Source organism: Misgurnus anguillicaudatus, chromosome 22 (assembly GCF_027580225.2).
Source record: "Misgurnus anguillicaudatus chromosome 22, ASM2758022v2, whole genome shotgun sequence".
Classification (NCBI taxonomy): domain Eukaryota; kingdom Metazoa; phylum Chordata; class Actinopteri; order Cypriniformes; family Cobitidae; genus Misgurnus; species Misgurnus anguillicaudatus.
This window is the reverse complement of record NC_073358.2, coordinates 22,098,866-22,124,398: the sequence shown is the minus strand read 5'-3', so window position 1 is coordinate 22,124,398 and position 25,533 is coordinate 22,098,866. Positions and strand designations below refer to the sequence as shown.

The 25,533-nt window shown below is 37.2% G+C and overlaps 1 protein-coding gene and 1 long non-coding RNA gene across 3 annotated transcripts in view; one reads left to right on the top strand and one right to left on the bottom strand.

Moving 5' to 3' along the window:
• Positions 1-412: 412 nt before the first annotated feature.
• LOC129440639 (uncharacterized) lies at positions 413-4,571 on the bottom strand. The gene is made up of 5 exons (XR_012365446.1): positions 4,255-4,571; positions 3,763-3,920; positions 2,733-2,783; positions 2,245-2,365; positions 413-2,168 (listed from the first exon to the last, which is right to left on the bottom strand). It is a non-coding gene; the product is annotated as an uncharacterized lncRNA (long non-coding RNA).
• The window catches only part of smarca2 (SWI/SNF related BAF chromatin remodeling complex subunit ATPase 2), an 83,760-nt gene continuing 62,645 nt past the window's right edge, over positions 4,419-25,533 (top strand). The window contains exons 1-10 of one of the 2 annotated variants that reach the window (XM_073860856.1): positions 4,419-4,573; positions 9,016-9,255; positions 9,424-9,559; positions 10,266-10,595; positions 11,132-11,230; positions 18,954-19,221; positions 19,729-19,855; positions 21,404-21,577; positions 24,118-24,291; positions 24,425-24,595. In XM_073860856.1, coding sequence (XP_073716957.1) covers positions 9,028-9,255; positions 9,424-9,559; positions 10,266-10,595; positions 11,132-11,230; positions 18,954-19,221; positions 19,729-19,855; positions 21,404-21,577; positions 24,118-24,291; positions 24,425-24,595 — 1,707 coding nt within the window. In that variant the 5' untranslated portion in view covers positions 4,419-4,573; positions 9,016-9,027. Of the gene's footprint in view, positions 4,574-9,015; positions 9,256-9,423; positions 9,560-10,241; positions 10,596-11,131; positions 11,231-18,953; positions 19,222-19,728; positions 19,856-21,403; positions 21,578-24,117; positions 24,292-24,424; positions 24,596-25,533 lie in introns of those variants that run through there. The other variant, XM_073860857.1, reaches the window with a different exon arrangement.

Below are 25,533 nucleotides of genomic sequence, written 5' to 3'. Positions count from 1 at the left end.
AAAAAAGTTTTAAGTAGACTATATAAAAATAGTTTTATCCATTGTGGGAGCCCTTGCTCACAAAAAGGTTGGAGACCCCTGGCATAGTCAAATCCTTACACATACACAGACTTCACACTGTTAAAGAATGAGGGTGAGAGTATAAAATAGCTCTTAACTGCTCCCAGATGCCTGCTGGTCGTTGGTGGTAGTCAGGTATTCTGCTGACATCATCCCCATGGAGTGGCAAGTATTCAGTGTGACAAGTTAAAAACACATTGTGAGCTTAAATTGCCACGATCATCTTGATTTACGGCGAGCTAACAAACCTTTTTAAAATAGACATGAAGTTGATAAAATAATCAGCGTTTGCTTTTTGGATCAGTCTTCATAGATATGTAACCTCTCAGATCTATCTGTACGTTTCGTTCTCAACCTAACTCACTTCTATTTTTTTGTCTCTATCCTGACTGTAATGTGAGCAGATGTCATGCACAAAGAGATGATGAACCGGCTGCAGAGGGTAACAGTGAGTGGCAGAACACCTGCAACAAAGACAACTACAAAGAGGTTTCACTGACAGCGCTTCCTCCCCCCAGACTGCATCTTGACCTCATTGGAATCCTGCACCATCTTGGAAAAAGATTTCCAGTGCTGCTCTTTATCAGATGCCGGTCCCAGGAGCCTGTTAAAAACCACGGGTTCGAGTAGCGGTGCGGCAAAATTAAAGGGTCAGGTGATGGAAGGTGTCCCGCACCTGTAGGTAAATCTGGCCGATATCTGAGGAGATGACAGAGGGGCAAATAAACATGGCCGGAGTTTGCAAGTTAAAAGGAAAACGTAGCTTATTGGCCAAGAGGGATTTTTAAGAAACAGTTTATTGCAATGAGGTGGACATAACAGACACCTCATTCACCATATTTAGATTGAAGAAGTAAGATTAAGTACTGTAGTAGTTGACAGGTTAATCTTTATCTTTGGGCTTTTGATTTTCACAGGCTCAGACGTATGGGATGGGATGTTAAAAATAACTCATTATAGCTCAACTCTTCCCTGGAAAACAAAAGACTCCGGAGCCACGGAGTGTCGTTAATTGAAACGCGACACGACTATATTCAAACTTTGAAGTTTCGTCCACAACTGATATTTGTTTTAGGCATATTGGGTGTCAATAACATAAGATTCAAAAGTGTAATGGTTCGTGACAGAGCCTGTCACCCCTGCTGCATGGCATTTAAATACGAAAGGGCTTAATCAGGAAAGTTATCCACCTGGGACGCACAGAATACCAACAGCACCACTTACAAAACAAACAATCCCCTGCAGCAGATGTCACATGTAAAACTAAATATAACGTGCCTTTGGTCGGGTCACACCTGGAAAACACAGGCAATTAGCCAAAGTAGCCTATGAAAGCCGCTCCAATCGATGGTATATATATAGTTGTGGCCACTGCGCAAACACAGCGTGCGGTGAATGCCAATGCTGGCACAGTGACTGTAATAACCAATGTGTTTATACGATGCCCACAAAGTCTAAAATTGTCTTTTGGTATATACGTTACATCTGTCAAAATACAGAGTCCTATTGTTACGCACATCGGATTGTTTTTGTAAGCCACCTATTTGTAATGTTAAAGCCTACATTTGCTTAGGCACGTTTAAGATTACATTTACAAAACGTTTAAAAATTGGCACAGAATTTAATGCACAGTAATATAAAAAAAACACACACACACAATACGACTGTGATACGTTTCGTAAAGTGTTTTCAGCTTGTAGTCTCAAGGTATGTTTGAGATGATGGATTTTTCTTGTCGGCACAGATGCTGGTTTTTAGTTTCTCGTTGCAGGTTTTTAGTTGCCAAGAGTCATTTAGCCTATTTGACTAATTCAAATATGCATAGTGACAAATCGTTCGACTCGTACAATAGGATGGGTACAGGTTAGGTGACTATGCATGCCCTAATTAGGACAGTGAGCAAATTTCATGGTGGGAAGCCTGAGGGGGGTAATGGTTTTAAGGCAAATTGAATTTGAAACCACTGTCCACTGTCATTTTCCATTTCAAATGAACACTGGTCTGGCCTTTCCTGACCATTGAATCTGAAGTGGAGGCACTAACCATTCAGGTTATTTGGTGGCTTTATTTGGATGAATTTACATTCAGGAACCTTGCACACATCCTTTCTGAAAATGGCAAGAAAATAAAGGATTACTGAGGAAAGGAAGCAGAGACAGAACCAAAACCATAAACTTTGTTTACCTGTCCAAGGGCTATTCAAATACAACCTTTAGTTTGCGCTGTATAGCCCAACACGATTTAATATATTTGACTTATTCTCACTTTTGGAAAGCATGTTGGTCAGAATAGTAAAAACAACAACCTACAAATACAAACAACAGTACTGGTTAGTAATGGATAGTTCATAGTATAAGTATTAGTAATGTTTGTTTCCCATACAAACTAATTGCATATTACATACTGTATTGTAATCACGATGAGTATCTGTAACAGGAGTCCTAGTTTGTTAACTATTAAATAGTCTTTAACAAATACATTTTACTCCATTTTTAGATGTGTTGTTTTTAGTGACAATTATATGTTTCTATAATAGACATAAAACAGTAGATTCCACCTGTGTGTCATAGTCATGTATTTTTATCATGTGAATGACTTGATAGAGAAAAGCCACAAGAATACAATCTGTCATTTCAACACTGAGGTCACAATCAACAACATGCCTATCTCACCTGATAGCATCAGCCAGGTGTCAGAGAAAGCCGATGGGCGATAAGGTTACACTGCAACCCAAATTACGTTTTGTCAGGGATGTTGTTACAATTTGTAAATACATGACTATAGTAAAAGAAACAAACAAGAGAATTGCACAACTTTTCATTTGAAAAGTAGCTTTTTATGTCTTTATAACACTGGCCTACTGCAAGTTATTTACTGTACAGTAAGTGTATCGAAAACAAGATCATTTGAATCCTGAATACTTAGTGAATATAGGTCAAACATAGATGGATAATGAAACTAAATGACTTTTTTGAATGCTTAAGCTTAAGCGTTATAACAGAAAGCTGTTAGATATGCTCCTCTTTATATAAGTATAATTCAAACGTAATGGCATGAATGACTGATCATAATTATCTGCTAATGCTAAGCATTTAAAATAAAAATCCTGAAGTATAGCTCGTATTCCTCGTTTTATATAACATACACAGCAAACAATCTGCACAAAGTAGCAAATGAAAAAGAATTGGTCTTTAAAAGATAAAAAATAATTTCCCTTCAGAACAACATGATGCAGACTGTTTTGCATAAGTCCCTCCAGTATAATTGAGAACCAATCGGAGATTTCTCTATTACAAGCTTTACTGCGTTGATTTACATTGCTATTGCCGTTTCTATGGGAACAGTAGTGCAAGTTTATATAAGATGTGTATTTAGCAATTAAACCAGTGATAGTACAAAAATAAGAAATGTTTTTCCCATCCATGTGTCTGAATAGTGACACAATTTACGAATTAGATAAGTGGTTCAGAAAACAAGACAGAAAAAAATAACGTTGACACTTTTATCTGGATATAATGTAGGCACAACAAAATCGTTTAAGCTGATTTGATAAAAAAACATAAAGGTAAATGTAGATTATTATACACAAATAATAAGGTTCAGGTAAAATGGATGTATATATTAAATTATATATGGTATATAATTTAAAATAAATTATACACATAAATTACCATGTTAACATTAAATTAACAGCGCATTTACCTCACAGCGTTGACATCGCTGAGTTTGTAGGTAGTGCAGCGCTGAAACGTCATTGAATTCTTATCCACTGACTCCCTCGTGTGGTTTCATTTTAAAACTACAGCTGTCGCCTGCTGACTTCACTTGCAATCACATATGCTTTTGGATGACCCTTTTATCTAAAGTTAATCACAGTGCATTCAATGTATACACTTTATCAATATGTTTGTTCTTTGTGGATCAATGTACTAATCGAGCTATAGTAACACTTGCAGAAAAATCCTTAGCTACTTAATAGTTGACCGACAAGACAAAATTAATTAATGCACACACCTACACATGCATTTGATTTATTGTCATGTCAATGCATTGCGTAACAATACAAGATCGTTACAAAATGCATCCCATATAACTTTACTCTATTCTATTTAATCAGTTTATGATTATTTCGACATTTTCCCACAGATTCATGTTGACTCTAAATAATGCAACTGCGTGTAGAAGCGTCATTACTTTAAAGCGCGCGTCCCCAAACGGCCAGGGAGACGCGCCACATTTCCAGCACGTTCGGCGGTGCAAAATGAAACCACACGCGAAAGCCCCGCCCCCAAATACATCATTAGGTGATTGACGTAACCCTCACCCAATCGCACTGCAGAGAAGACTGTATTTCCTGCGGCCTCAACGAATCAGAAATTCAATAACAGTGGAAAAGCACGAACTTCAACTTGTCAGCTAAACAGTGGGGGGAGGGGATCAACATATGGCAGTCATATTTTTGAAGCTGAATTAATGTGCTAGATCTTTTATTGGGGTTTTTACCTCGCGGAAGGTAATTGAGTTTAAATACTCTTTGCTTGGACATTTATACTGATGTATATATGTCAGTGGGGAGCATTTCTGGTTGTTTTTGCTGATAAAATGTAGCGGAATAGCATGCTAACATAACTGTACAGATGGTTAGCGAGCTGCTTGACTATATTAGATAGGGGGATTAACCGCTTGCTTGCTTTTAACTTTTAACACATCACGTAGAATGTAAATAAACTGCTTCTCTGAAAAATGGCGTTTTGCTAAAGCCATTAACTGAAAGCAGGTAATATTGTACGTTGGCTGTGTGCTGTTGTGGAGACGTCCCAGAAAGTTTGTTGAGATTTATGGAAACTGCAATGGCGTGAGGGGGAGACAGTCGTGACAGCTAATCGCGGAAGACGTGATCTGATCAGCGCTCTGTGCCATGTTTGCTGAATAAATGCATTTTTAATTATTTTTTCTTTTTTTACATCCAATGTAACGAGTGACAACGATTAACCTCTAATTAAATAGTTTGTTAGTAAAAAGTTTTTGTCATTCTGCATTAGGCATCAACCAAAGGCCTACATTTTTGGCACATTTGTGCAACGGATAATGTATTTGTTTATAGTTAATCGTTACAAGATAAGGCAGTTTTGATAGACCGTACACGTTTACTGCATGTTATTATAATAGTATGCACGACAAAAGTTTGCTTTTATTATGCCCGGTCCATTTTCATCCCCGTTTATTTTTAGTAGTTGCTTTAGGGGGCGTGTCCGGTTATTGCAAAGCACTTTGGAAGATACTGCGTTAACTTTGATGAACTATTTAAAGTCTGTCTATCCTCTCTTTTAATTGTGTCGGTAGGCGATCGTTTCCTCTATTCTCCAAGCTTTTCTTTTTCCTTTTAAGCTTATTAAATATTATTAATATTATTATTAAGCAATAATCACTAACAAAAAGTAACATATTTTATGAAATGCTTTCACCTGATTCTAATAAATTATATGAAGTATATTAACATATTACCTAAGGTTAATCTTTATGTTTAGGGGATTAAATCGGCCAACATCATTACATGAACGGATTTTATATATAATAACGCATATAATAAAGCAATAAGGTACAATAGGCTGAGCATTAGTTATTTTATTTTGGATATTGGATGTTCATGGTCATGTTGTGTTTTTTTAATAAAATTAAAAATAATTTATTTTGATTTATTAAAATTAACAGACAAAACTATCAGACAATCCACCTGCAAGTAATAAAATACAATTCGGCATTCCAGGGAGTGTATCAACTTTACACTTGTGAACTTGACTTTTTGCTTTATGCCTATAAAAGTAGTTCGCCCACAATGAACATTTACTTATTTTACTCGCCTTTATGTCACTCTTCTAGTATAAGAGTATAGTGGAAGCTATTAGCCGAGTTAACATGTTAACAAGTTCTAAGAAGAACATACAGTGCATAGAAAGTATTCAGCCCCCGTTCACTTTTTTGAAGTTTGTCGAGTTTTAGTCTGATACTACAATCGTTTAAATTCATTTATTTAAAGGAAAACACCACAGTTTTTTCAATATTTTAGTATGTTCTTACCTCAACTTAGACTAATTAATACATGCCTATCTATTTTCAATGCGTGCACTTAATCTTTGTACAGGGCGTTGTGAATGTGTTAGCATTTAGCCTAGCCCCATTCATTCCTTAGGATCCAAACAGGGATGAATTTAGAAGCCACCAAACACTTCCATGATTTCCCTATGTTAAGACTGTTACAAGAGTAGTTACACAAGTAAGTACAAAATAAAAAATGTAACTACTCATGTAACAGTCTTTAAATAGGGAAAACATGGAAGTGTTTGGTTGCTTCTAAATTCATCCCTGTTTGGATCCTAAGGAATGAATGGGGCTACTGTAGGCTAAATGCTAACACATTCACCACACGCTGTACAAAGATTAAGGGCATGCATTGAAATAAGATAGGTATGTATTAATTGGTCTTAGTTGAGTTAAAAACATAGTAAAGTAATGAAAAACCGTTGTGTTTTCCTTTAATTAATATACACTCAGTACCCCATAATGACAAGTGATAAATAAATATTTTTTAAATGTATTGAAAACATAAACCAAAATATTACATATACTGTACAAACGTTTTCAGACCCTTTACTTATTACTTAGTTGAACACCTTTGGCAGCAATTCCAGCCTCGAGTGTTTTTAGGTAAGACGCAACAAGCTTTGCACACCTGGGTTGTTTTTTTTGCCATTCTTTTTTGCAAAGCCAGGTTGGATGGGGACCATCAGTGGACAGCCATTTTCAGGATTCTTTGATAGGGTTTTAGTTAGGGCTCTGGCTGGGCCACTCTAGGACATGCACATAGTTGTTCCTAGGCTGCTCATGTGTTGTCTTGGCCGTCATTAGTTGCGTTTCATTTACCCTTCAAATTGCGCAAATTGACATTGTAAATTGAAAATATGGCCAATGGAAATTGATGTGTTTCCATTGGCCGTATTTTCAATTCGCAATGTCAATTTGCGCAACTCAAAGGGTAATGGAAACGCACGTTTGACAGTGAACCTTTGGCCCAGTCTAAGGTCCCATGTGCTTTGGAACAGTTTTTCAATTTACAACAGGTGGACTTCAATCAATGTGTAGAGATCTATCAAGAGAAAATGGAAGGCACATGCGCCAAAGGGTCTGAAAACTTATGCTACTTATGCCAATGTGATATTTTTTTTATACATTTGGAAAAACATCTACCATTGTTTTTACTTTGTCATTATGATTTACTGAGTGTAGATTAATGAGAAAAAAAAAAGAATTTAAATGATTGTTGTATCAGCCTGCAACATAGCAAAATTAAAAAGTGAAGTGGTCTGAATAATTTCTATATGCAATGTACATCACAACGAAAGTAAGCCAAACAACTGCAGTGGGATGGTATTTGTCTTCTGAAGTAAAACAATAGGTTTGTGAAAAAATAATTTATATTTGCAACTTAAGAAGCAGAATCAAATCTAATATATATTTGCTATAAATTCTGATATTTGATCATTCTGAAATACTAAATTAATTTTCTCAGAACCATTAAGGCGTGGTTTCCTGGACAGGGATTAGCTTTAGCCAGGACTAGGCCTTAGTTTAATTAGGAAAATAACAAGTTTTAACAAACTTGTCTTACTAAAAACATTACTTGTGTGCATTTTTTTAGGCAAAACAAATGGCACTGATGTATTGTAAGATATGTCAGTGCAAATTGTTTTCAGTTTAGAAAGCTCTTAAATTTATTTTAGTCTAGGACTAACCTAATCCCTGTCAAGGAAACCGCCACCTAATGTTTGTCCAATCATAGCATTTGTTTCGAATGAAATGATGGGTTATTCTGCCTGTCAGCCTATGTAATTTGCCAATCCTTAACTCTACACAGCCTGCTCCCGTAGACAGCATCCCAAGTGGGTTTCATGAGGCTATAATTCTGTTCATTATTATTGTAATAAAGAAAATGAATACATGTGCTTTGTATTGTGATACTGTCTTAATGGCTAATGAGACCAGTATACTTTTAAAATTAAAGTATTTTCATGCTTCACCAACACTGTTTCTCATGATGCTATGAAGGCTCTGCTCAGATGTACTTAAATGCAATTATCTCACAGTGTATATTAAAGCAATAAGCCCCAAGAAGCATTGGGTTACCAGTGCATTTTATAACAGCTAAGGGGTGTTTCGCGGGGGGCCTAAAACCCCCTTAGCTGTTATAAAATGCACTGTAACACCACTGCTTCGCGGGGCTTATTGCTTTTATAAAATGGTTACTTCATATGCGTAGCAGGGCTTCATAAGATAAAACACAAATAAGTTGTAATTATAATTGTACAAATATTACTCTTCCACCAAACGAAGTAATTCCTCAGAATCAAGTGTGGCTGCAACAGAGCGCGGTGCTCAAGCAACACAGACGCAGCAAAGACACAATGAAAATATGATTAAAGACTATAGTGTGTATTTTCATAAATCAACATTTATCTAATTTTAACATTAACATGGATTTGATGTTACAATAAACAGAAGCGTTTTCTCTTTAATGACGAGATGACTCAACCATGTTTATTGACATTTATCTGGATATCGGCATTAATTGTTAATTGTGCAATTGTAGAAAAATGTAAAATATAATTAAAGACTGTGGTGTTTATTTTCATAAATAACGGGCCGTTTTATAATTGTGTTTTGGATGAGGTGTGGCTTTAGAGAGAGCTTTGAAGGGGGGTGGGATCTTTTCCATTTCCTACTTTAATAGCAAGAATATGGAACTGCCTAACCTAGCATTAAGGGCTAATAGAAAGCTTACCACTATTATTACTAGTATTGTTATTATCCTTGACTTGCACCTTAGATTCATTTCTAGGATTATGAACAATGGTAGAAATTATTCGTTTAGGCTAAACCTTTTGTCCACCCTTCCCACAGATTCTTTACTAGATGTCTACCCCCAGCGAGGCATCAATTGGAATGTCTCATGCTGGTCCCTCACCAGGTGCTGGCCTGTCCCCGGGGCCCATCCTAGGGCCCAGCCCTGGACCTGGGCCCTCTCCTGGCTCTGTTCACAGTATGATGGGCCCCAGCCCTGGGCCGCCAAGTGTCCCCCTTGGTATGCAGGGACAAGGAAGTGGGGATTATTCTCAGGATAGCATGCACCCAATGCATAAGGTACTATTAGGGAATACATTTGGCATTGATTTTACAATCAATAGTTAACTGGAAACCAGAAAAATAAAATAAATAATATGTTGCCATTCTTAACAGGTCTGATCCTGTAAACATTTAATTGCCAGTATTTTAGCAACATATATTGACTAATTTCCTGCCTCTTTTTAGCCCATGGAGGCAATGCATGAGAAGGGAATGGGGGAAGATATACATTATGGGCAGATGAAAGGAGTGGGGATGAGATCCCTGCACAGTGGCATGGGTCCTCCACAAAGCCCCATGGAACAACACAGTCAAGGATACAGATGCACATAGGCAGCAATATAATATATATGTTTTCTGCACTTGTTTAGAATAATAACATCTCAGATGTAACTAAATGCATTCATTTATTTAGCATGCACTTATCTTAAAGCCTTGCTTTATATTTCACTAATTATCCTTTAGTAGTTTACGCTCTTCATTACCAAGGAATTATGTCATCACCCTTTTCTCTGATCTTTACACATCTGTAGCTATTACAGATCCATTTTTCTTAGAACATCTTATAAATAATCCATAATAACGGCAATTACCCGTAACTGTGTGTTTATCGAAGAAATCACTGTTTGAATCACTAAATGAAATTTATTTAATTACGTTTGGGAGGAGCATGGTCATGTAATCCAACCAGTCAGCATGAAGTGGTCTCTATTGTTGTCCCTCACCTCTGACCCATACAGTTTTTTGCAGCATCCCTCCTCCACCCCATCACTTCACAGTCAGTGCTGGTACATGTATCCCAATTAAAGATGGGGGAGTACTCTGGGTTCGGGATAATAGTCCCCCCCGGACACCACACCAAATATGCTTTATACCCTGTTGATAACATGTTAATGTGAACTCGTGATTGTTTAATAGTAAATCTCATATAAAAGCCCCTCTTGCGAGAAGACAGCTTTAAAATGAGAACAGAATATAAACGTTACATAACTAGTAACAAGTGTTTTGTTCATTCATCTTAGGATACATGTCCCCTCATCCCTCTCCAATGGGCCAGGTGCCTGAGCATGTGCCTAGCCCAATGTCAGGAGGAGGGCCAACCCCACCGCAAATCCCTCAGGGTCCGTCGGGACCAATGATGCCTATGGATCCTCAGGGAATGGGACAGCAGGCCAGAGGCCCGTCTGCTTTCAGTCCAGTCCAGTTACAGCAACTAAGGGCTCAAATCCTGGCTTACAAGATCCTGGGCCGTGGTCAGCCTCTGCCTGAGAATCTGCAGTTAGCTGTGCAGGGCAAGAGGAGCCTTCCCACAATGCAGCAGCAGCCTGTCAACAGTGGTTCCTACAACAGACCTCCAGGTAAATCTTGGGATTAGTTGTAAAGTTGGTGGTGAGGCTTAAATGAATGAAAAATTAAGAGTGTTACTATGCATGGCTTTAACAAACGTGCATTACAATAACAATGGACAATATAGCCTGCGGTTGGCCATTTCCTGTACAGTATGTGTGTATTGTATGTATGAATATTAATTGTATTTTGTATCATTGTCATTGTCTTATTAAGATTGTTATATTTTGCTTATTTTCAAGTGTTACCAAGTTTTTAGATCAAGTTTACAGTTTTAAAGTTTGCTTGTGAAAAAAGCTTTGTTTTAGCTTTTAGTAAGAATGCTGTCTTTTGAAACAATATTCTTCAACATGTTTGCTAGATACTGTTGGAAACATTTTTTTTAGCAAAGACCGGGAGACTTGGATTTCCTTAAACTGTAGTCTTTATTGCAGAAAGCGATCTATATAAGTGATTTATATAATAAGAAACAGACGATGACTTAAAATTATTGTCCTGCAATATCTGTAACAATACTTATTACTATTATTGTAAACTTGTTTTGTAGGTATGCAAATGTCTCATGGAGGGCCTGCCACTGGCCCTTGTCCTACTCCAACCATGCAGACCCATACCCAAAGTTCTGGGCCAAAACCATGGCCTGAGGGTCAAGTGTGGGCCAGGTCCCATTTAGTGCTGCCACTAATGACTGATTTTTTAACGACTAATCTTTCGACAAATTTTTCGATTAGTGGACTAATCTAAACGACTAATAAAAAAACTAAAGTGTTTGTTATTTAATTGTGTGCATTTTATTTTGAACTCACCGGTGTCATAAACAATATAAATACTTTAAATGTTACCAAATAAAAATTACAATGTAAACAATATAAATAATAATAAAAAAAAGTACAATTTCCAGGGCAAAGTAGTTGCTTAACAGAAATATGAAATGTTTCACTTCTACTCTGATTTATCACATTATATTGCATTTCAACACAACTGAGAGGCTGTTTACACTTGGCATTAACATGCGTTTTCGTCGATCGGATCACAAGTGGACAACGTTAATGCCAGGTGTAAACGGTTTTCAAAACTTTTTGAGCTCGTCCACTTTCGACCACTTTCAACCACATTCAGGGGTAGTCGGATCGCTTTGGAGTTGCGGAACCCACATGTGGTTGAATGTGTTCGAACAGCCACACGCGACCGCCTTCTCTCCGCCCATTTATCTAATCTGAGGTATTAAACACAAGTTTTACGTCTTTTTTTTGACTTCAGGCGTGAACATACGGTGAACAGCGCTATTTTTAGCCTTTCATTGATAAAACTAAAGCGGCTGATCTCCGTAGTTTCGTTTTGAAAGCGTGTGAAAGTTGCGCGATTTAATTTCATCAATTGCGCTGAAAATTCAAAGAAAGCTCTTACATACACACACACAAAACTCTGTGCAGCACGTTTACTTGCTAAACAAACAGTGGACTCTGACATAATATTAGTTCGCGTCCAAATAAACGTATAATTACTCCCGCTCGGGTTTGAATGACAGCAGAGAGACTCGCCCACCGTCTCATAGACCACCCCCTCACAGTATTCAGGACAGAAGCGGTCGAAAGTGGACAAAAGAGACAGATTTAAATACCAGGTGTAAACGTAATGTGTCTCTCTCGTCCACTTGTGATCCGATCGATGAAAACACATCTTAGTACCAAGTGTAAACAGCCCCTCTATGCTATTTTTACATATTATCTGTTCTGTTGTCAGACATAAAACGAGTAGATCAGTGTTCTTCAACCCTGGTCGTGGAGAAAGTTTTAGATGTCTCCTTATTTAAAACACCTGAACCAACTCATCAGCCTCCTTCCAGAATGTCTCCCTAACAAGCTACTGGGTTAAATCAGGTGTGTTAATTAAGGAGACATCTAAAACTTTCTGGAAGGGGGTCCTTGAGGACCAGGGTTGAAGAACACTGGAGTAGACTGTAAAAAAGTGACCCATTACACCTCGTGTTTAATCCAACCAGCTGTTCCTTTAACTGCTGCTAAAATCCTGCTAAATTTAGATATGCGACATCGTCTGACAAAATCACCATACACTTACATTGAAGCTTTACTGCTGTTGCTCTTCTTTTAAGTGCTGTTGTGTTTTGAGCCATTTTTTTATTTTAAATGCGATAGTTGTGATAGTACACAGACTACAGAACACGTGCACAGGCATACGGCATCATATGGCTTTCAAAGCTCGCACACAGACTCACACTACTGCTAATCTTTCTTCAAGTCAAGTTAACTCGATCAGTCGTCTTTGTCAGTAACATCTGTGATTGTTGACTTTTACGCAAAGTATACGGAGGAACTTACATTAAAAACACTGCCCCCTTTTCACTGTCATGTGAGAGAGAGGCGCGCGCTGTCGAGGCGCTGCACGCAACATGAGAGTGAGAGAGGGGGGCGCACTAAGCACTCGCAACATTAAATTAAGTCGTTTTAAAAAGTAAAATTAAAATGTAAATGGGAATCATGAAAAATCTATTTGTGGCGGCTAGTGTTGATTCCGTGGTGGGCCGCCACAAACAAATCAATGTATGGGAAGCACTGATCTTTAACATCCAAAGAAAGTCATTGTTCTCAAGAGTTGATAAAACTAAGGCTTTTCCACACGAAGCCGGTGCATTCCCTATCCGATCATTTTTTTTCCTTGTTCTAAAAAAATAATCTGTAAACATGAAACCGACTGAAAGCGGTGTAGTATATATGCCGGACCAGTATTGGGCGCTGTAATTCTGCCACAGATATACACTATACACGAAGAAGAAGACTTTGAGCATGCGCATAACCAACGTATGATGTTGTCCATTTTCGCTTGTTGCTCACCACAATTGCATAGAAGCAATAGATTTTGCTGTAATAAAGGTAGTAGTCCGCCGTTATTGTTGTTGCTGTTACGTGTGACGCTTCCGACACGTGATGTGATGACGTTTTCGCTTCACAAAATATACGGATTGGCTGTACACATGAAACCGCAAGGGTGTCGATTTCAGATTTATCCACTTTAGGACCCGGTTTCAAAAAATAGCGGTTTCACTCTCTCAAAACGCCGGATCCGTGTGGACAAAACGGCAATATGATAACAAATTTATACGTATACAGTGATATGCGTCTCCGTGTGGACAGCCCCTAAAGCTAGCTCCCGTTTCATTAATAACCATATACTTACATAGTGCTATTCTTCTCTGTGGGTGCATCGTCAATATCTCCCGAGTGTTTTCATGTAAGATGCTTGTGCATTGTCGTTGTACTCCCGTGATAAGCCAGCGGGCGCACAGACTGGTGTGGAGGTGAATTACAGTGAGCCATTTGAGACGGGAGACAGTGAATTACAGTGAGCAGTTTAAGACGGGAGAAAAATAAATATGTGACTCCTCGACTAAAAAAATTGCCGTCGACTAATTTTCATGGTCGGTTACATCGACTACATCGACTAATCGCGGCAGCACTAGTCCCATTAGAGGGCACAGTGGCATTATTGTTGGTGAAATTCTGCTTGTTTAAAGGTCCAGTTTTTCTGTGTTTTTGAAGCTTTGATTGTGTTTACAGTTTACAATATAACATGTGTTCATGTTTCACGTGTAAAAAAACGCGGTATTTATCACACAATTTACTTATCTGTATACCGTGTTTTCACTGTCCTCCAAACAGACTGATGTCTTCCTTGTTCTATGAAGTCCCTCCTTCAGAAATACGTATCGAGTTTTGATTGTGTAGCTTGTTTAGTGTGTTGTGATTCGACAGCAGCTTAGCTTGCCGTTACCTTAGCTGGCGACTGACATATTCCTGTGGGCGGAGTTTAGTCAAAAAACTGTTCTACTGACGTCATTAAAGCAGGAAGTAAAGGGCTGTAGTCCAAACTGGGCGTTCGCTGTAGGTTTTGAAAGAGGAATTCTATTAAAGAAAATATATCGCCTGACAGTGACCTTTGAGTTTTATCATTTTACTTGTATTATTTATGTTATTATAGCAACATTACAGACTAACTAGGGTTTAAAAATGGGATCAGAAAGAAGGTGACCTTTAAAAATGTCTGTGAAGTTAAAATCATCTAAGCATTTTATTTGCTCAGTTTGGTGGCCTTTTGTAATTTAAGGAAGAACTGGGCAACATCAGCCATTACATTTTCAAACGTACACTTTAAAAAGTAAAAATTGGATCAACTTTAAAAAATACTTCAGTTGGTAATGCCTAAAAATTGGAATTTTTTTCAACTTAAATTTTTCTCACGTTACGTTACGTTAAGTAATTTTTAAAAGTTTTTTCACCTTAATTTTTTTAAGTAAGAACATTTAAGTTGATAAAACTTAATCCAATACATTAAAACTTTAAATTTTATAGTGGCCTTTTATTATGGCCAGCCTAAGGCACACCTGTGCAATAGTCATGCAGTCTAATCAGCATCTTGATATGCCACGCATTATTATTTGGAAGAGTACATATTAAAAGCACCCAATTTTAATATGTAGCCCTGCAAATAAAGGGTTTTTAAATACTAAAATCTAAGTGCATGGATGTGGACTATTTTGTTTTGCTTACAAGGAAGAATCAACTTATTGTTTATATTCAGAGTAAAATGTAGCATACTACAGCATGCATGATCCTTTTTTATCTTCTATTTAGTACAGCATAATATTCACTGTCATCTATGTTCTTAACAATAGCAGATAAGGTTAAAGTTTGGGTTATGAATGAGTGTAGATAATATTACAGTTATTTCCTTAATATTCAGTTTTCTTATGCACATAAATGTGGTCAATGTCCTCTATATAAATTAACCTTTAAAAAGGATTACATTTTTCAAAACAAAATGTCAAGAGGTAACAGAGGTTGAAATCTCTTTCAGCAATTGCTTTTGAATGAAAATGAATCCACTCGTAAATTGCTAGTGGGGTATGAGTGACACCTACAAGTTCATGCACATTTTAAATTATTGTGCATTTTTTCATTAGTGAGTCAATTTGTATTCCAGTGTGTTCTCTTGATTGACTTTAGTTGAAATGCACAGTTCATTTCATTGACTTGTTTGAAATTGCTTTGGAGGTGTTGTTGATTATATGATTTGCAGAACACAATAGAAGTATGCGTTGTATTTCGTTAGTGATTAGTTTACTAATACTGTTGTTCATGTGAAATGAGTGCATTTTCCTTAATATGACAGGATTAGAGACATTTTTAGCACACCTTCATGTTATCCATAGGTTGCATAAGTCATATGGATACTGTAGGTGATGGGTTTGGCAACTGATTGTGCCTATAAGAAATAAAGTCATCACTGTAATTAAAGAAGCAAATGACAAATAGTCACAAGACACACAAGAACCAGTGAGATTTGAAGTTATTGACATACCACCATAATTGAATTTAGCTCTTAGATCTGTTTATCCACAATGATAGACTTCGTCTGCATTATTGGGAACACCACAAACACATGATATCTGTTCATGCTATTGGGAAAAACAAACTATTCAAATCAACGCACGTAGACCATATTATAGCGTGATCTTTACATTTTGTAATGAATACTACTACTGATTACTGCTTGATGCAATGCTAAAATGTTTCTATGTGGCATTCTGCACCTCAAATAAGTTTTATATAGTGCTGGAATAAACCGACGGAGCCGACTGCCAGATATTTTTTAATATAAAAACACTCTTACAAAGCCACTGATGAAAAATTGTGAGTCTCTATTATTCACATCGCTGAATATACAGTAGGATAATAGCACTGTGTAACATTGTGCTACAGTCGAAACTGGGCATATGTATGTATTATTTTTTACATAATAAGACATATTAGTCTTGAATATCATAGCTTTAATGAACATGGGATAACAATATAGACTGTTGGATGACTCTGGGATATGGTTTTCTTAACAAGGTGTCCTTCTGACAGACACGCATGGATGCATGTGTTTCAAACACCTACAATTGTCCTGTGGCATTAAAGCACTGAAGCATTAAAGATGGCATCATTAAAAAGCCTTATTTTCCTCTAATTACTCAAAGTCGCGTGTCATTTTGCACACTTTTATCACAATTATCCCTTTCATTTGTAGGTTTTAATTGACTGACCCCCGGCATTAAGCGTTGATGCAAAGCCAGCTGAAAATGAACAAAGATAACACTATATACTTACTAGAATATGTGTTAGAAACAAGGTAAAGTGTCTAAACAAATAACAGTAAAACGGAGCGTAATAACAATGGTGCGCTGTCACTTTGCTGTTTCTGCAATATAGAGATTGCTGTCTGTGTACACTAGTGATACATTTATATGTTTCCATTAATGGCAAAGACTTTTATCATAGTACATTTGTGATTGTTTGATGAATAAAACATGTGTCTGAAGTTTGCATGTGTAAATGACAACTTCTTAAGTGGATCGACCGTACATAGTGGCATTCATAGCAAGAGATTAAACGGTTAGTTCAAGAATGGAAAATGATTTAATTAATTACTCACCCTCCTGTCGTTCCACACACGTAAGACCTTTATTCATCTCCAAACTCCAACTACAATGGTTCGTTCAATTTTAGCACAGAATAAAGAATTAAGTATGGGACTATTTTGAATATTTTGTGTTTTATATATATATATATATATATATATATATATATATATATATATATATATATATATATATATATATATATATATATATATATATATATATATATATATATATATATATATATATATATAAAACACAAAATATATATATATAAAACACAAAATATTCAAAATAGTCCCATACTTAATTCTTTATTCTGTGCTAAAATTAGAAATCCCACTTAGAAATCATGGAGGGTCTGACATTGTTATCGTAGGTGCATGTCCACTGTGAGAGACATAATCAAAAAAAAAAGTCCAGAAATCACAATATAAGTTTAACTATTTATTTGTATGATACCTGAAACCTGTCTATCAGCTAGAATTCTGAGTCTTAAAGTCTTAAAGACCTGTTAGTCTGCCTTTAAAATGTCCACCTCAACCTCCTTTTATTATCCTAAATTAGATGCACCTCTTTGAGGTCGTTAGCTGCATAAAGACACCTGTCCACCCCATACAACCAGTAAGAATCCAACTACTAACATGGCCAAGACTAAAGAGCTGTCCAAAGACACCAGAGACAAAATTGTACACCCCCACAAGGCTGGAAAGGGCTACAGGGAAATTGCCAAGCAGCTTGGTGAAAAAAGGTCCACTGTTGGAGCAATCATTAGAAAATGGAAGAAGCTAAACATGACCGTTAATCTCCCTCGGACGGGGGCTCCATGCAAGATCTCACCTCGTGGGGTCTCAATGATCCTAAGAAATGTGAGAAATCATCCCAAAACTACACAGGAGGAGCTGGTCAATGACCTGAAAAGAGCTGGGACCACTGTTTCCAAGGTTACTGTTGGTAATACACTAAGACGTCATGGTTTGAAATCATGCATGGCACGGAAGGTTCCCCTGCTTAAACCAGCACATGTCCAGGCCCGTCTTAAGTTTGCCAATGACCATTTGGATGATCCAGAGGAGTCATGGGAGAAAGTCATGTGGTCAGATTTTTGGTGTTTGGAGGAAGAAAAATGATGAGTACCATCCCAAAAACACCATCCCTACTGTGAAGCATGGGGGTGGTAGCATCATGCTTTGGGCGTGTTTTTCTGCACATGGGACCGGGCGACTGCACTGTATTAAGGAGAGGATGACCGGGGCCATGTATTGCGAGATTTTGGGGAACAATCTCCTTCCCTCAGTTAGAGCATTGAAGATGGGTCGAGGCTGGGTCTTCTAACATGACAATGACCAGAAGCACACAGCCAGGATAACCAAGGAGTGGCTCTGTAAGAAGCATATCAAGGTTCTGGCATGGCCTAGCCAGTCTCCAGACCTAAACCCAATAGAGAATCTTGAGGGAGATCAAACTCCGTGTTTCTCAGCGACAGGCCAGAAACCTGACTGATCTAGAGAAGATCTGTGTGGAGATGTGGGCCAAAATCCCTCCTGCAGTGTGTGCAAACCTGGTGAAAAACTACAGGAAAGGTTTGACCTCTGTAATTGCAAACAAAAGCTACTGGACCAAATATTAACATTGACTTTCTCAGGTGATCAAATACTTATTTGCAGCTGTATCATACAAATAAATCGTTAAAAAATCATACATAGTGATTTGTGGATTTTTTTTAGATTATGTCTCTCACAGTGGACATGCACCTACGATGACAATTTCAGACCCCTCCATGATTTCTAAGTGGGAGAACTTGCAAAATAGCAGGGTGTTCAAATACTTATTTTCCTCACTGTACATATATAAACCTAAAGACAACACTTTTGGACACATTTTGTTTTAGGTCAAGGTGCAGAGCCCCTTAGCATCCCACAGAAGCTGCCTGTCCCATATTCCAGCGGCAGGCCATCTCCAGCCCCTCCACTTGCTCCAACTGCCACCCAGTCTGTCCCAAGCACCTCCCTCACTTCACAATCCCAAGCTCAGCTTCAGCCAGGACCGGGTCAGCCCTCTCTCATCATACAGCTCCAGCAAAAGCAAAATCGCATCACTCCCATTCAAAAACCTCAGGGTCTGGATCCGGTGGAACTCTTACAGGAAAGGGAGTACCGGTATGTGATCTGTCCTAGACCTATGTGTGTGAGAGAGGGATTTGTCCGGAAGTGAATGTCTAACCGCACAGGGTCTTATCCCTCTGTAATAAAATTCTATTGCTCATCTGTGTCTGGAATGTCGTCAGACCAGTCACTCACTTTGCGTGCTTTGTGAAACAGTAATGAATGTTGCAAGGGAGTGAAGGGCTTTTATATTTTTGTTCAGAAGTGCAGCACTGTGTACAACAATAGAAATGTTCTTGGCACTGATGGTATGCTGAGGTCACACATTGAAAGGTGATTTATACTTCTGAAGAGCTGTGGGGATAGTAGCAATTATTAATGTCTGGAAACACAGTGCCAGTCCACCATCAGAGGCTTCTTTGTAGACGGGTTTTATTATTTTATTCTTTGATTTGATTTCTTTCTTTGACCAAAATACATATCTATTATTCAGGTAATAGCAGCCAATAGACTAGACTTTCTCTTTTTTTCCTAATAAACCATTTTTGTCTTTGTTGAAAGACTTCAGGCCAGGATTACTCACAGAATTCAGGAGCTGGAAAATCTTCCTGGTTCGTTGCCACCTGATTTGCGGACTAAAGCTACTGTGGAGCTGAAGGCCTTAAGACTGCTTAATTTCCAGCGACAGGTAAAAATAAATATAGTACCCCATGATAATTCTCACTGACAGGCACATATAATTCTAGAAATTTTTTATAATGAGCTTCTTACCCACAAATCTCCAAGCATCTATTTAAGGGGACATATCATGAAAATCTGACTTTTTCCATGGTTACAGTATTTTCCGGACTATAAGTCGCACTTTTTTTCATAGTTTGGCTGATCTTGCGACTTATAGTCAGGTGCGACTTATGTGTCAAAATTGATTAATAATGACTAACATGAACCAAAGGAAAACATTACCATCTACAGCCAAGAGAGGGCGATTTATGTTGCTTCTGTTGACTACACCTGAAAAAACTGTTAACTGAAACATTAACTTAAAGACAACGGAGAAAGACATAACAAACAAAATGCCCCCAAAAGAATAATAAATATCTAAATAAATGCGAATTATAGTCCAGAGCGACTTATATATGGTTTTTCCTCTTCATGACGCATTTTTTTACTGATGCGACTTATACTCATGTGCGACTTATAGTCCGGAAAATACGGGAAGTGTTATAATTGGGTCCGCAGTGCTTCTATTAACCTTAAAAATGTGAAAAAGAACAACCCAGTAATTTAGTTCTTGTAAACCATTTTCTGCAAGCTAGTGAAAAAGTAGGGAATTTAAATTTAGCTCCCCTTGTGATGTCAAAAGGGGATCTTTTTATAATAGTACCGCCCCTTAGTCTGCACTATCTAACCACTGCACTGCCATTTAGTGCAGAGAGAGAGAGAGAGAGAGAGAGAGAGAGAGAGATACATTTAAAGGGACACACCCAGAAACGGTACATGTTTGCTCACACCTACAAAGTGACAATTTTAAAGGGGATATTAAAAAGACTTTTTTAAGATGTCAAATAAATCTTTGGTGTCCCCAGAGTGTGTATGTTAAGTTTTAGCTCAAAATATTATATAGATAATTTAATATAGCATGTTAAAATTGTCACTTTGTAGGTGTGAGCCAAAATGTGATGTATTGGGTGTGTCCGTTTAAATGCAAATTTGCTGATTACTGCACTAAATGGCAGTGTCGTGGTTGGATAGTGCAGATTGAGGGGCAGTATAATCCCCTTCTGACCTATTTTTTCACATGCTTGCAAAGAATAGTTTACCAAAACTAAGTTACTGTGTTGATCTTTTTCATGTTTTCTAGGTTGATAGAAGCAATGGGGACCCAATTATAGCACTTAGACATGAAAAGTCAGATTATCATGATATCTCCCCTTTAACATGTTATAAAAAATTATCTATATGGTATTTTGAGCTACATGTAATGGTATATAAATGCTGTTCAAAGTTGTGCTCTGGTGGTTTAATTTATACAGTGTAATAAAATCTACCATTAGAGGGCGGCATTGTTGCATTGATGTCATAGCCCACAGCCTTTCATAAGTCAAAGCCTTGTTTTACAGTAAAAAAAACTAAATATGCTTGAAATGTTTCAGGATATATGTTATCATTTGATGAAGTTTATTAGATGTATTTCATTTAGTCACAGATGACCGTGATTGATTCTTCTTTTTCTCAGCTGAGGCTTGATGTCGTAGCCTGCATGCGCAGGGACACGACTCTGGAGACGGCTCTGAACTCCAAAGCCTACAAGCGCAGCAAGAGGCAGACGCTGAGAGAAGCTCGCATGACAGAGAAACTAGAGAAACAACAGAAGATTGAACAAGAAAGAAAGCGCAGACAGAAACACCAGGTGATCAATACATGACCAACGTATCAAGTTAAATCCATTTTAGCGGATTGAAAACATTTTGACATTTGGCATTTTGAATTCCTTATAAATAATAATAAGTTTACAACATTCAAGTACATTATTGTACTAAAAATGTACAATAATATTTGTAACTCAAAAGTTTGCCTCAAAAAATTCCTTTGCAAAAAGAGCTTTACACCCAAAAATGAAAGTTCTTTCATCATTTACTGACTCATGTTCTTACAAACCTGTATAAATTTCGTTGTTTTCATTAAAGCAAAGAAATGTATACAGGTTTGTAACAACATGAAGGTGAGTAAATGATGACAGAATTTTAATTTTTGTGTGAACTATCCCTTTAACTAAAATAAAAGGTGCTGTACATGGTAATGACATGTTGTGAGCCTCAAACACCTCCTTTCTTCATTCCTATGTTAAGCTTGTGTATCAGACATCCCAAGTCTCCCGCATTTTGATAGCGGCTCCCTGATGCCCGCAAATTAGTTAAAATCTCCCGGAATCTAGAGCGAGCAAGAAAGAGTAGCATGCGCACGGCAGAGAGGGAGGGGGAGACCTTGCGTGTGTGTGCTAGTGTGCCTCATTAAGCGCATGTAAGAGAGAGAGCATCCTGATTGGCCTGCTCCGGTAAATTAACCAATCAATTGTCAGTTTGGGCGGGCTTTTATCTCTTCTCCCGAACTGACATTGAGGTCTGAGTTCAACAAGTTTAATATCATGTGCATATTTTTCAGGCTGGCTACTAGTTGCCAAGGCTACATGAAAACAACAAACTCCTTAGACCTGTTTAAAGTTGCAATAGAATATAAATAAAACAGTTTATATAAATATGTTAAACAGCTTATATAAATAGTAAAAGTAATCTACATATTGTAAAATAATTAACAAATAATTGGGTAACACTTTAAAATAAGGTTCATTAGCTAACATTAGTTTACTACATTAGTTAACGTATAATAATGAACTGCATTTATAAAGCATTTTTTATCTTTGTTAATGTTAATTTAAACATTTACTAATACATTATTCAAATCTTGTTAACATTAGTTAATGCACTGTGAACTAACACGAACAAACCATGAACAGCTGTATTTTTATTAACTAACGTTAACAAAGTTTAGCAAATACAGTAACAAATGTACTGCTCATGGTTAGTTCATGTTAGTTAACACAGTAACTAATGTTAACAAATGAGACCTAGTAAAGTGTTACCAATAATTGCATAGGTCTCTAGAAATTAATATTATGCTTTTATATCTTGAAATGTCATATCCTTGTCCTCCTTTATTTTTTATTTTTTTTTTGGGGGGGGGGCTTCGGGATACCTCCCTGAAATGACTTTTTGCAGGTTGGGATGTCTGGTGTATGTAAGTGACTGCTGGAAAACAGGCCAACATCAACGTAACACAGACTGTGACAATACAGTCTGGATGTACACCCAACAATAAATTACACACTAAATTAATTACAATGTTGTTACAATGCCAAAAAAAAAGTTGTGACTGCTGAGTTTTGCAGGTCTATAGTGAAAAACACAAACTTACCACTCAGAAACGTCCACTTCCAATCTCCGAATAATTGATTATTCCTCAAAATCTATATGTTCGTCAGATACAAAGCTCAAACATAAGATCTGTTTGCACACACACACAGAGCTACTGAAATGAGCTGCTCTGAGAAACAGCCAATCAGAGCACAGCTCAACATTATTATTCATGAACCTTTCAAATAAGGTAATAGTAGACAAATCCTAGGGTTGTAAATGGACATGTAAAACCGTCTCTGGATAATTTTTGTACTAAATGAAGCCACATATCTTCTATGTAGATATCACAGAACAGCGTAATTGTATTGCATCAATGCATTTTTGGCACCTTTAAAGAAATTGCTCAAGCGGCAATTCTGTAATAAAAATCTGCTCTGCTTCCGATTTTACCGCATAAGTAAAAATATTAGCATTTTCTCATATACACTTACTTTATTGTTGAGAATAACCCACCTAAAAAAAAATTTAATGTAACTTTTTTGATGAAAAAGTTTTTATGAAAAGTATATGCTTTGTTGAATTTCATCACGTTGGGTAATATTTGTGTGCGTGTACTGACTGCATATTTTATTAAAAAAGTAATTTGTGTTAAGCAGAAGAAAGTAAAAAATGCTTCGCTCTAAAATCTCCGGGTTTAGGACAACAGAAAGCCATAACATTCATGTATGACTGCATATATTTACATGTCAGATCCTCAGTGCTAACAAAGAGTAGCTGATCGTATCAATCTCGCCTTAACGGTGGACACATGGCAGAGGTGAAAAATAATAAAATACTGAAAAGGTGGAGAGGTCAATAAAATATTACGTGAGATACAGTAAACTTTGAAACAATATTTTGGGTACAAACATTAACAATGAACACATAAAAATGCTGTTGATATGACCCTTTTATAGCATGAATATGCAAGGATAAAAAAATATTTTTGACCTTCCTGATCTTTGATTGAAGCAGTATCCTACTTCTCTTTTTACAGGAGTACCTCAATAGCATTCTGCAACATGCAAAAGATTTCAAGGAATATCACAGGTCCATCTCTGGAAAAATGCAGAAGCTCACTAAGGCCATCGCTACCTGGCACACCAACACAGAGAGGGAACAGAAAAAGGAGACAGAACGAATTGAAAAGGAGAGGATGAGGAGATTGATGGTATGATATGTTGAACTTGAACGGCAGCTTCTAAAATACTACACACTGAAGTATATCGACAGGCACAGCTTCAGCCATTAGTTATGTTTCTTAAAGGTTCTCAAGGGCTCTCTTTCTCTTTTCACTGATGTAGGCTGAGGATGAAGAGGGTTACAGGAAGCTAATTGACCAGAAGAAAGACAAGCGCCTGGCCTACCTGCTTCAACAGACAGATGAATACGTGGCCAACCTGACTGAGCTTGTTTATCAGCACAAGGCTGCACAGGCTGCCAAGGAGAAGAAAAGGAAGAGAAAGAAGAAGAAGGTGTGAGGCAATTACTGTAGAAAATGAAACCTTACACCTATTGGTCCACAAAATAAGGAAAATTCTTGTCGGAAGCCGAATAAAATGAAAAACTCAGCCGAAGGCCGAATAACCAAATTATTTATTTTTCATTTTCCTAATTATTTTGCCATTTTTCTCACAATTGCACAACTTACATTTTCAGAATGATATTTTTACTATACCGTATTTTTCGGACTATAAGCCGCATTTTTTCCCATAATTTGGCTGGTGCTGCGTTTTATAGTCAGGTGCGCCTTGTAAGTCAGTATGAATTAATTTTGACATTTATGAGGCAAGAGACATCATAACCGTCTACAGCCGCGAGAGTCCGCTATATGCTGCTTCTGAATTTATGCAGTTTAATGAATTCAGTGATGTGGAATGACGAGCCTGCAAACTTCATGCTAGTTGGCTTGTTCGGTTAATTTAGCCTATTCAACCAGGTTCTTTATGCTATGGTTTATCGTTTAAACAACTGATAATATTAATTTAACGTACAGACATCTATTCAGCCTGCTGTTATGTCTGCTATTGTTTAGTTGAATAACTTGCCTTTCCAGATTAATTTAATATTAATATTAAATATTTTTCTAAATAAACGCGACGTATAGTCCACTGGGATTTATATATGTAATTTCGTCTTGATGCATTTTTGTATGAAGCGATTTATACTCTGGAGCGACTTACATTTTAGTCTGTAAAATACCATATTTATTTCACATTATTTAAAGGTATAGCGGAAGATTTTCCCGACTTTTTTTTCTGAAAGAACCGCCCTCCACTTTTTTGAAAAAAATGCAATTCGTAAACACTTTTTCTCTTGCGACCCTCAGACATTTTGCAAAAATACGGTGAGAGTAAAACCGTAGCTCACCACACATATACACCTGAAAGTGCATATGCGCAGAAAGGGACGA